General features: G+C 42.4%; 1 protein-coding gene across 17 annotated transcripts in view; it reads right to left on the bottom strand.

The window, feature by feature from the left end:
* Itpr1 (inositol 1,4,5-trisphosphate receptor type 1) overlaps positions 1 to 13099 on the bottom strand; it is a 376735-nt gene that overhangs the window by 197996 nt on the left and 165640 nt on the right. For 12 of the 17 annotated variants that reach the window (XM_029556903.1, XM_008854568.1, XM_029556904.1 and 9 more), the window contains exons 11-13: positions 7504 to 7599; positions 6059 to 6103; positions 2042 to 2196 (exon numbers count right to left, since the gene is read on the bottom strand). In XM_029556903.1, the coding sequence (XP_029412763.1) occupies positions 2042 to 2196; positions 6059 to 6103; positions 7504 to 7599 (296 nt within the window). The remainder of the gene's footprint in view (positions 1 to 2041; positions 2197 to 6058; positions 6104 to 7503; positions 7600 to 13099) is intronic. The other 5 variants (XM_029556906.1, XM_008854576.1, XM_029556908.1 and 2 more) reach the window with 1 other exon arrangement.

The following is a 13099-nucleotide window of genomic DNA, read 5'->3' as shown; positions in this document are numbered from 1 at the left end:
CATCTTTGTTTTAGGAAGGTCAGCTGTTCCTCATCTAATGGTAATCAGTTGTCAACATTCCTTTGGATAAGATTGGGGTGTGCTGTTCAATTTCCCAGTTCTATGCTGGGTTACTATCTGGGAATCCCTTTGGCCACCTTGGCCAACAACTCAAGAGAAGGTATCACCCATCTGGCACTGTTGCTTGTTATGTAGCCTTTAGCTATACCTATGGACTCATATGAAATTATATTGGCCCCTTTAATCTTTGGTTATACTTTCCTTTTGGGTGTTTAAGACCACACAGTTGGTCCAGATAAACTGATTTATTTTTACTCTTAAGGTCGTTTAAGGATCTGTTTCTCAGGGGTCACATGGGTTTAGGAGGAGCCCCTGGCTCCTTTCTTTTACCAATTCCACCTATGTGTAGATAAGTCAAAGGTCCTGCTTGACCATGGTTGACTTTGCTTGGAAGCATGGAGGAAATGATTCCTCTGTGTTGACCCTCCTCTTATAGACTGGACACTGGTTCAAGTCCATCTGGTGGGGTCTCCTCAGCCTCCTTGATCAAGAGGACAGGTGACCCACCATCATTATAGGACATTTTGAGAGATGCTCATAGTCCCCTGGAACTAGTCGACCTAGGAGGGCAAGGAGCAATAAGTGTCCTTTATGTCCCTCTGACCAAATTATTATAGACCTCAAAGTATGTCTGTTAAACACCCAAGAAGGTTAGCTCCACCAGTCTGGTATTTTTAATTACTGTGTGTCATCTAATCCCTAAAAGATTTTAGTGTTACCTCTTTAAAGGGGGGCAATGTTAGAGTAGCAAAAAGCCAAAAGGAAAGAAAAGAAAGAAAGAGAGAGGAAGGGAGGGAGGGAGGGAGGGAGGGAGGAGGAGGAAGGAAGGAAGGATACATGAAATTATCAGATAAAAGTGATGGGGAGATATGGGAGGAGTTGGAGGGGAGGGAGTGGGCATGGATTTGATCAAAACACCTTATATGCATGTATGGAATTCTCAATAAAGTTTTTTAAAGAAATACTGAACTCTTAAGGTATGGCTTATTTACTTAAATGTAGCACTTTAAGAAGACCTGTATGTGTGTGTGTGTGTGTGTATGTGTGTGTGTGTGTGTGTGTGTGTGTGTGTTTGAGTGTGGACACGAGAGGACAACCTCAGGCATCAGTCCTCGCCTTCCACCTTATTTGAGACAATCTCTTGTTCACTACTGCTCATGCCAGGCTAGCTGGCCCATGGGCCTCCTGGGATTCTCCTGTCTCTGCCTCCCATCTTGCCACAAGAGCACTGGGATCACAGATGTAGACAACCACATCCAGATCCTGGGTTCTAGGAACCCACACTCAGGTCCTCATGCTCAAAGTGATAAGAACTTTGCCCACTAGCCATGACTCCAGCCTAAACAGAGCACTTTTATGATTGTTGCTATTGATTTATTTATTTGTGTGTGTGTGTGTGTGTGTGTGTGTGTGTCTGTGTGTATGTTTGCCTGAGTTTATGTGCACTGCATCTGTCCAGGAGCCCACAGAGACCAGAAAAGGCCATCAGATCCCCTGGGACGGAAGCTACAGATTGTTAGCTCCCATTCGGGTGCTGAGAACCAAACCCAGGTACTCTGCAAGAGTAATAAGTACTCTTAAATGCTCAGCCATCTCTCCAGCCCCATAAATAGAGTACCTTTGTTTTGTTTTTTGAGACAGGGTCTCCCTGTAGTGCCAACTGGCCTGGAACTTGCTATGTAGACCAGGCTGGCCTTGATCTCACAGAGATCTGTCTGTCTCTCCTTCCTAAGAGCTGGGATTAAAGGCATGAACCACTGTTTCCAGCTCAAGTATAGTACTTTTTATCCAGCTATCAAGAACTTCTATTGATGAGCCATATGAGAAGCTCAATGCCATATTGGGCAGCCATTCAAGTGCATCACCAACTCCTTTATAAACACTTAAAGAAAAGGCACTAATGCTTTGCATTCTAAGAAACATATCCAGGCCATCAAGACCAACCAGGATTCTCTTGATATAAGAAAGTTTAAAATCATACCTTGGGACAAGACTGTCCCCTCCACGTAGAGTTGTGGGGTCTAGCTCAAAAATGGAGGAGATATCATTGCCTTCGGGTACAGAGACCAGAGAGTACACCATTTTTTCTTGGGCATTTCGCAATCTACTCCGAGATGCATCTTGGTCAGGGTCCACCTAAGGGTGAAAGTCAAGTAAGAAATTCTGTAGGAAAAATCCTTCACTCACCATAATCATTCCACAGTCCACAGAACAGAGGAAGAACAGCAGTGGGTGTCAGCAGCTGGCAAGAGAAGGGCCACCATTGAGGAGTGCCTTATAAAGTAACCACTGCACCTGAGCTGATATTATTTACTCTCTGCCTCCTACTGTTACCATAAAAATGTTCAGGCACTGTGGAGTGACAGTAGCAGATGGCTGTGGAAAGAGAGCTACCCGTGATGAAAACCTTCATTCCATACAGCTTCATCCACCTGTAGCCCCTGGAGAGCAGGGATGCACTTTGAGGGAACCTGCCCTATGGAGCTAGATATATGAAGGGATGCCAATCCACAGCAACAGTTGTCTACCAAAAATATGACACAGCTACTTCCTAGGAGAAGAAATAAAATAAACCTGAATCCAAGTGTTCGTAGAATAACAATTCCGCTATGGTTTGACCAGTGACTCTAGGCCTAAAAAACACTGATTAAGAATGATTCTGATGACAATGCAAAGGGTCACTCTTGCTACATTGAGATTTGGTTGGGATGAAAGATCTCTCAACAGTAAAACCCAATGAATAACGAGGAAGGTGCTCCTGGCAAACTCTAAGCACGCTCTTGGTTCTTAACTCCGCCTGCTTGAGATGTTACCAAGTGAATTTAGCAAGAATGTTTGCTCTGATAGGCTCTGGAAGTTCTTTCAGCTTTGTGAGCATGCATGGAATTCTTTTGAATGCCTAACATTCTTCCAGAATGACCATATCTCCTTACATCTGCTGGAGAAAACACATTTTCCTCATCCCTGGCTTGTTTCACTTTGGCTCAAGCACCGTCTCCTGTCTAAATAGGGAGAAGGGAGATTGTACCAGGAAGACACAAGAATCACTAACAGGAAGTCAAATCAAAGGCAGAAGAAAGAGCATGAGAAATCTTAACTCCGTAGAGCTGAGATCTAGGAGTACAGACAAGATTAGTTCATGAGCAGTCCCCACCCCAAGCCCCCAGAAAAAGTTTTTAGTCTGGCTCACTAGTATACATCTGTAGTCCCAGATATTGTACTACTAGAGATGCTGAGGGGAAGTACTTGAGCCCAAGGGTTCAAGATCAGCCTGGACCAAGACCCTATTTCAAAAAATAAATAGCAAATAAAAATAAAACTAAGAAGTTGTCTTAATACCTGATACCTCTCCCCTCTCCCCTCTCTCATCATTTCTCCTCTAATAAACCTAATTCTACCTAAACAAGCCTGAGGTCCTGTATTCTGTCTACACTAAAGTAACAGCCAGAGAGACAGAACACTCTGCACTCTGGTTCAGGAGAAAGAACTTAGAACATCTGTTCCCTTTTAGGTCCTGTTGACCTGAGAGCAGCCCCACATGCCACTTTCAATGTAATTTTGCCCATCTATAACACAGAATTTGGTTACAGACTGGCAGAAACATTTCAGAGACCCACAGCAGATCTGGATGAAAATTAAGACTTCAGTAAGCCTGCCATCTCTGGCCATGGGGCAGCTCTCAGTCACTGTGTAGTCTGCATATGCCACCTAGTGGGAAGAAAGGCACATAGAGAACAGCAGAGAGCAAGCCTCAGGTGGGCCTTTTACTCCCTTTTGGATCAGGCAAATGACCACTGAACTTGGGAGGTGCATAATACAGCTAGTTAGGTCTGAGGCCAACCTTCAAGGTACCCATGAATAGAGGGGAACAGGATGCTTCTTGTCCAAGCTTATACGATTCTAGACTTCTACACTTCTATGTTAAGGAGATAAGGAAGCCAGGCCTCCTGATGCTAATACCTCACTACCGAGACCAACACTGGGCTGGCCTCACAGGTCCCAGTGAGATGCACTCCACACATTCATTCCCCATGTATAGACCCACATTCCCAGCAACCTCTGAGCCATCAGAGCCTACTATCCAGATCCATGCCCAGCCTGCTGGTGTATAACTGGCATGGAAAAGCCTGAGACTCACAAAGACCACGGAAGCCCAGAAAGTCAGGGATGCACTGTGAGTCAAGCCCACTCACAATCGCTGCTTCCTCCTTTGTCTCCTGAGAACAAGATGACCTGCCACAGAGGAGGATATTAAAGCCCCACTGATCCAGTTGAACTTAAAAATGTCGCCATACAGAGGAGGAAAGTAAGTCTCAGGGAGAGAAAGTTACTTGTTTAAGGTCACATAGCTTGTTAGTAGTACGTCTGGTTATTTAAACCCATGTCTGTTTTTCTTCCCTCCATTCTAAGCTTGTCATCACAGCACTTTATTTTATGCTGCAAATAAATGTACTCCTTTCTTCATATATGTTGAATTGAGGGGAAAACCTTCATCTCCCATAGCATCCAAGGTTCACTTGATCATGATCTCCCCCTGAAAAGAGCCACAGCTTAATCCATGCCAAAGATAAGACTCACTCTGTGATACCTCCGATAGCATCACTGAATGCATGTCATACATGGAAGCTTCTCTCAAAATAAAAAAGGTTCAAGCATAAGAAATGTCATATGGAAATTAAAACCAGACTGAGTATTCAAATAACAATCCCTTGTTTGAACTAGCAGAAAGCTAGACTAGGTCTGTTATCCAAGCCAGATTAATTGAGGAAGACAGACTTTCCAAATGGTCTGTAGAAGTATGGGTCACTAAAGATGGTAAAGAGGACGGCAAGCTTCAGGAGCCATCAAGGAGCAGTGAGGGCAGATGACCGCAGCTAGCATATGGACTCACAGCCAAGAGTCTCTGGCTGCAGCTCTTGTTAGTTTCTTTCAAAGCCAATACTCTTTCCAAACACAACTAGGAAGTTAAGTATCAATTCAGAATTCATGATACTTTCCAAAGATGATCACATTTTGAGTAAGCGCCATCTCAGTTCCTTTCATTAATGCACTATTTCAAAGTTCCTCTGAATTTTTCTAGAAAAAAAAGCACCCTCAAGATATCTTCTATACCTACCACTGAGATCAGCACATGTACACATATCAGATAGACAGAAATTGTCTGGTGTTTTGTTTAATTTTAACCATGGATCAGCAAAATCAAGTACTTTTCAAAAGAACCATTTTGTGGGTGTCTTTATTTTCACAAAACATGACCACTGCCTTCTTCAGCCCCTGGCTGGACACTTGTACCCCAAGCACCTACAAATCAACATTAGTTGGCCATGGTGTCTCCAAAGACAAATTCATTTTGCGTTAAAATTCCAAATCAAGCATTCCAAGCTCTAAATGATCATAGATGCCAACCCAGAACACTTTACCTAGTAAAACTCTCTATCATGGCTGAAGGGGAAAGAAAAACCTTCCATGACATGAATAGGTCAAACCACATTATTGATCACATCAGAACCTAATAATGCCTGTTTCTGACTTTGTAGAAAGCAAGGGAGAGATTAGCCAGAAGATTGTCCCAACAAAGCCACGTACATGAGGCCTCACATGTTACCTCTATAGTCTAATGCACAGTATCCACTATTCCTTCGAAATCTGAGAGAGTCACAGGTTAAGATCAGCAGCAGTAAGTCAACTCTGTAAGAGGCCAGCTTCCAAAAGGACCACCATTACCTCAAACCCAGAAATTTTCTAAGAGCTCCTATGCACTTCTCCAGCTTAGAGATGAAGACTCTTGACTGAACACACAGGAAGAGCATCAAGACCAGCAGATCCTGGACCAAGCAGGCCATAGAAGAGAAACATCGAACACGACCTTATTGAAGGCAGCCTAAGATTTCCCATTCCCCAACACTCAAAGGCCATGTGAAAATTTCTAAAGCAGGGCTCTAGATCATTTGGCCTCACCCTACCAGATGAAGACAAGAAGGCTCTTGCCCATACTTACTGAGGGCTGAAACTCCAGGCATTCTTCCTCAAAGTCAGGGTCTACCTGATGAAAAAGAATCATTAGGAAATTTAAACATCCATTGCTTTCTCAAGGACCAGGACCCATGTGCAGGAGACGTCAACATCTGTAGCCATCCTTGAACGGCTAAGAACTTAGCCCTTCCCTCTGTTCACAGAACCAGCATGCCACAACAACAACACAGTTCACACAGGTACAATACACACAGAACAAGCCACCAGTCACCAATAGACTGCTCAGCTCTGGAGTATAGACAAAGAAAACACAATGAATTCACTAGCAACAGTAAAGACCTGAGATAAATATGTCAACACAGTCACTGATAATTCTGTTTACTTTTATATAAAAGGAAAAAAGACAACAGCAGGCCTCTAGCAATAGCTATTTTTGCCTTAATACATAACAGATAAGACAATCACCCTCACTCTTTAGCAAATGAGTAACCAATGCTGGGTCCATTCTTCCCTAAGGTTCCATTTAAAATTTCAACATAGACTTCATGTTTGGTTCTTAAATTTTTTGAAATCATCAGTTCATACAAGTATCAATTACCCCAGGTGGGTTAGACATTTAAATTCTACACTCCCAGAGTCAATTGCAAAAGCAGTATTGACATGCATGAGTCCTTGAAAATCTCTGGGCCGATGGCACCAGACAACAGTGGGAGCTCTTGATGTACAACTAGAATCTGGTATGAATACACATTGCACATATTCTGGCAGATCAGAGTAAAACTCAACATCTGTTACACAGCAGGAGGACTCCTTAATTTAATATAAAAATGAAAAGGTAAATTCCTCCCATCCTTCAATATCAAGCCTCTCCTTTTTTTCAGAAAGGCTTTATAAGTCAGGTATGGTGGGTCATACCTGTAATCTCAGTACTCAGGAGGCTGAGGTAGGAAGATAGAGAATTTGAAGCCAGCATGGGCCACATTGTAAGCCCTCACTCAAAAGGTTGAGATTCCTGATATTCCTACAAGATAAACACCGGCCTCCTCACTAAGGCCCTGAGGAATTTCTCTGTGAGATTCTCTAGTTCTTCATGCATCTCAATGCTTCTGACTTTACATATCATGTCTCCAGTGCGGCCAAGTCTCCAGCATGTGTGCTGGGAGTGGGGTTGGTGGACAAGTCTAAGTAAAGCAGTGTGCAAGAACAGAACAGAAGGATCACCCTAAAAACCTGCATCATTTTCTAACTTCCATTCTCCCCACATCTTGATCAGAACCCCTGTCAAGTCCTATAATATGTTCGTCATTTGTTTCTCTCCTCTTCTAGAGAAATGAAAGAGAAGGAAACAGAAAGGCAAAAGGAAAACATAGTAACTGAGTATTCTCTTGAGCTTCCAGGTGTCCAACTGCTACAAGTAAGAACAGTCAGGCATGTTCACCTTCAAAGGGAAAATCATGTGCACCTACTTACCTCTGCTGCCAAGTAATGCCCTGTGGCCAGGTGCTTGAACCGGAAGAGGCTGTTCCAGTAACCAGCTCCACCCCGACATGGGTCATGCTGGACTACCTGCAAGAGAAAAGATGGTCAACAGCAGAAGAGCTATCAGCCCACACTAAGATTACACTGATCCTGAAAGATCACAAGTCACATTTTCAAACTGGGGAGAAAACTAGCACCCCTCTACAAACCTGTGCCAAAAGTCATGGAGGGTCATCTCAACTGGCACACATGGAAACACTAAAATTTTGTTTTTTCATAGAAGGAATAGTCTCCTAGTTAATACATGATGACTGGAGTAAGAATTTCAGGGGTATGTAATTCCTGTATCTTAATATTAATGGAATAGAAGGCTCTTCGGTGGTGGTGGTGGTGGTGGTGGTGGTGTATACATGTGCATATTTGTGTGTGCACGTGTTATGTGTGCACTGTTGTGTGTGTATGTGTCTTTGTGTGTATATGTGCACAAACCATGGGTTGACTTCAGGTATCTACCTATATTGCTTTCACTGATCCTGAAGCATGCCAGTTTGGCTAGTCTGGCTGACCAGCAAGTATCTGAGACTCACCTGTCTCTGCTCCTTAGTGCTGGGTTGCAGGTATGTGCCACTGTACTCAGCCTTGATGTAGGTAAGGGGATCCAAACACAGATCCTCATGCTTGTACAACAAGCACTTTATCCACTTAGCCATCTCCCTCACCCCTGCCATAAAAGATTCTGAAATTCATCCACAAAATGCAGAAGCGATAAAATAGAATTTCACAGAGATCATTATTAAAGTAATCCACAGATGTACCTGTGTGCTGGAAAACATATGAAGGCCTATGCCTTCAGGGCATGAAACATACGAGAATCTGAGACAATTTACTATGAAACCATGATACTGCAACTGGCACAAGCAAATAATGTGCTGTATGAAACAGATGACATCACCATGGCAAAGGAGGAAAGTGGGTAAAATCTATGAAACAAGTGTTTGCTGGATAAGAGGTAGGCTGCTCCTGTGGTCTCCCAGAGCAAGGTTGGCAGGCCCAGTAGGGGTAAATTCAGGCAAAGGGCACAGTGTTCATGGAGTGAAGGGGGGAGGTTCAGTGTTTGGAGAGATAGGCTAGAATTTGTGGGGCAGAGTGCTGGAAATATAAGGGTACATACAGAGAAAACTCCAGAAATCTTTGTAAGTTTTCAACTGAATATTAAACTGACTATATATAAAGCAAGACCCTAGAGCTCACCCAAAAAGATAAAAGTAGACAAAGGAATGTAGCTCAATGGGAGAGCACTTGCCTAGCATTCTCAAAGCCCTGGGCTCCATTCCCTAGCCACACAACGGCACACATACAAACACATGTACACATGAATGCATGCACATACAGCTGAAAGTTCAACACTCCCAGATCACACAGAACTGGGAGTAGTTCTGATTGGCAAGCCTAGGCAGAGAGATCCTATGAACCATGTTGGGCATTAACTGAGAATGATCCAGCCTAAGAACATGGGCATCTCTGCCGGGACCTAATAAAGATGAAAATGAACCTCCAAAGGACCAAGCTGATCCCCAGTTACTTGATCGTGTGACAAAACAAAACTCACTTCACTCCTTAAAAGAATAACAGATCCCAGACACCCAGTAAAACAACATTACAGCTTTCAATGAAGAATTATGAACTGTTACGCTGACAAGCAAGAAGAGGCAGGTGACCCATTAACTAGTCAGAAGTTATCAAATGATGGGGTGATGGAAGTAGAAAAAGTAGCTGAGAAATAATGACCCCAAGTCATTACTGACACATACCCACATGGTCAAGAAAGTTAACTCCATGAGGAAACACACACACACACACACACACACACACACACACACACACCCCATAATCATATTCATGAGACAGTATACATAGGGAATAAATATTTCAAAACTATTGTATTTGCATCAAAAGCAATACAAACCAAGAAATACTACTTAATTAGAATTCTATATCCAAAAAAACTTTTAAAAATATTTTTTATTATTTTTATGTGTATGAGTGTATTGCCTGCATGCATATAAGTGCACCCATGTCATGCAATGCCTGCAGAGGTCAGAAGAGGGTGTCAGTTCCCCTGGAACTGGAGTTTTGAATGATTGTTAGTTGCCATGTGGTGCTGGGATTTGAACCTAGGCCCTCTGCAAGAGTAGTCAGTGCACTTAACCATTGAGCTATCTCTCCAGCCACCCCCCCCCCAAAAAAAACTTTAACTTTCAGAAATGAAAACCCTGTGGAGAAATTGGAACTGTGATGCATTGTTGGTCTGAATCCCACAAGGTCAGAGGCAGCCTGGATGGTCTTCACAGGTGCCACATAAATCTACCCCCCCCCACATACTTCCACTCCCAAGAGACAGGAAAATACTTGCACACAAAAATAGGCTCGTCAATGTTCATAGCTGCATTCTTCATGGAAGCTCAGTAGTGAAAATTATCCAAATGCTGCCAGATGATAAATGACTAGATTAAAAAGGTATTCCTGACTGGAGAGATGGCTCAGCGGTTAAGAACACTGGTTGTTCTTGCAGAAGACCCCAGTTCAAATCCCAGCACCCACATGGCAGCTAACAACTGTCCATAACTCCAGTTCCAGGGGATCCAACAGCCTCTTCTGTCCTCTGCGGGCATTGCATGACATGGGTACACTTACCTACATGCAGACAAAAAAAAAAAAAAAAAAAAGGTATCCCATACAATGGAATATTATTGGAATAAAGAAAATAAAGTATTGATAGATGTTGCAATGGAGGTGAATTGTACACACAGTATCTGCTATAGTCTGAATGTGTGTGCCCTCCGCCCCCCCCCCGCTGTTTCCTATGTTGAAATATAACTCCTAAAGTTAGAGGGTCAAAGTTCATGAAGGGAATCAATATCCTTACATACGAGGCTCCTAAACAGCTCCTTAACCTTTAGAAATCAGTATCTGATCTGTGGTATTTTGTTACAGCAGCCAAAATCGCATTAAAACATTTCCCTAAGTCTTAAAAGAAGTCAAATACAAACAATTACTCTATTTATATGAAATGCCCAGAACAGGAAAACCTGTAAGAGTAGAAAATAGATTAGCTCCCAGGAAAGTAGGGTCAGCCTGAGGGGTTGATATCAGAAAATAGGAAGTGACTGATAGCAGGGACAAGGTTTCTTTGCAGGTAATAAAAGTTGCACAGCCTGATATTTTAAAAATCACAAAATTCTATGCTTTTGGTGTGTGAGTCACGCAGTATGCAAATCACCTATTAATAAAGCTTTTAATTAAAAGAAGAGTAAAAACATTTTTAAAGACGTATTGTGTGTGTGTGTGTGTGTGTGTGTGTGTGTGTGTGTGTGTGTGTGTATGTGTGTGAGTGTTTTGCTTGGTTGTATGTAAGTGCACCACAGGCATGCAATGCATCTTGAGACCAGAAGAGGGTGTTGGATCCCCTGGAACTGGAGTTATGGGTGGTTGTCAGCCAGTGTCTAGGTACTGGGAAGAGAACCAAGCTCCTCAAGCAGTCAGTGCTCTTAACCAATGAGCCATCTCTCCAGCCTCAGGGAAAAACATTTTTTTTTTTTTTTTTTACAATTAAAGTTACAGTTTTAACAATATGCAAAATATTACAGTAATTCAGATTTTTTGGCATAATGATTACAGATTTGATAAATACATTTTATATCTCACAATAGCAATGAGGATTATACAAAAGCTATTAAAACAATTATGAGAATAAATTCTATTGTCACTTAAGTATCTAAAGCTATTTTCCTTTGCGTTCTTCCAGAATGATTTGTTCTTATTCTTTACCTTAATTTGAGGGACTTCAAGAAGATACTTGTTTTTTTTGTTTTGTTTTTTTTTTCATACAGAAGAATTCATTCCAAGGCAATTGACATTGAGACGTTTTCACATGCATTTCTAATCTCTATATACATGACTATCACTGGTCACAGTCGCCCACCTTCTGAGCTCCTCGGCATCTGAGCATGAATACAAACTCGTCAGATAGACAGCCTTCCTCTCCCACTAGAGGCTCCATACTCTGCCATCCCTGTCACTGTCCACTGTGTTGTCAGCACCCTCATCCATTCCCCCCTGTCTGCCCTTCTGATAAATCTAGTCAGCCAGAGGTCCCTGTTCCAGGAGGATCAGCTGTTCCTCATCTATGGCAATCCATTGTCAGTATTCCTTTGGATAGAATTGGGGTCTGCTGTTCATTTTTCCAGTAGTATGTTGGGTTACTGTCTGGAAGAGCCTTTATCTATACTGGCCAACAACTTGACTGATGGTATCGCCTGTCTGGCTTTGTTGTTTGTCGAGTAACTTTTAGTTATATATATGTATGCTCTTATGATATTATGTTGGCCCCTTTAATCTTTGGTTATACTTCCCTTTTGGGTGTTTAAGGGCATACAATTGGACCAGATAAACTGATTTGTTTTTACTCTTGAGGTCGTTAGAGGATCTGTTCCTCAGGGGCCCCATGGGGTTGGGAGGAGCCCCTGGCTCCTTTCTTTTACCAGTTCCATCTATGTGAAGATAAGTCAAAGGTCCTGCTCGACCACTGTTGGCTTCTCTTGGAAGCATGGAGGAAATGATTCCTCCGTGTTGACACTCCTCTTTATAGACTGGACACTGGTTAAAGTCCATCTGGTGGGGTCTCCTTGGCTTCCTTGATCAAGAGGTCAGATGACCCACCACCATTACAGGACATTTTGCGAGATGCTCATAGTCCCCGGGAACTAATCGACCTAGGAGGGCAAGGAGCAAAAAGTGTCCTTTGTATCCCTCTGAACCAATTAGTATAGATCTCAAGGTATGTCTGTTAAACATCCAAGAAGGTTAGTTCCACCATTCTGGCATTTTTAATTACTGTGTGTCCTGCAGATAAATCTTGGGTAATGACCAGTTGGTCTCAAATAAACCTTATCTAGAGATATATTTCTTGATCTGTTATGTATAATTTGTCAGTAGGTTGTTGGACTAATATGGTTCCCTCTGGTTTTCATGACTAGCTAGGCATTGTTTCTCTCTTGTATTGTCTCCCCCCTCTATCATGGTTGGGAAAAACATTTTTAAATGAAGGTAAAACAAAGGTATTTTCACATAAAATAAGGGTGTAAACAATTTGTCTATAGCAGACCTGCTCTACAAGAACTGACAAAGGGAATAGTTTAGGCTGCAGAAATGATACTTAATGCAAACTTGGGTTTACTATGAAGGAACACAGAGCTTAGGATGATAACTCTACAGAAAATATGAGAGTCCTGTGTGCTCCTGCATATAAGCCACTGCATCCAGGGGTACTCAACCTTTTGGTCTCTTGGGGCCACACTGGATGAAGAACTGTCTTGGGCTTCACATCCAAGGGGTCCAACCCACAGCCTTCGAGTCACAAGGCCATATGTTCATTTATTTTGTGTGACACTGTGACACACTGCCTATAGAATTCCTACTCAAAAACTGTAACTGAGTTATTGGGAAAAAAAGACTTCAAAAAAATTTTCATAATGTTTCAAGTAAATTTATGATTTTGTGTTGGCACAAATTCATATTCATTTTATAT

Source organism: Nannospalax galili, unplaced genomic scaffold (genome assembly GCF_000622305.1).
Source record: "Nannospalax galili isolate Female #2095 unplaced genomic scaffold, S.galili_v1.0 scaffold846, whole genome shotgun sequence".
Taxonomy (NCBI): domain Eukaryota; kingdom Metazoa; phylum Chordata; class Mammalia; order Rodentia; family Spalacidae; genus Nannospalax; species Nannospalax galili.
The sequence above is the reverse complement of the archived record's forward strand: the minus strand, read 5'-3'. Positions and strand labels throughout refer to the sequence as shown.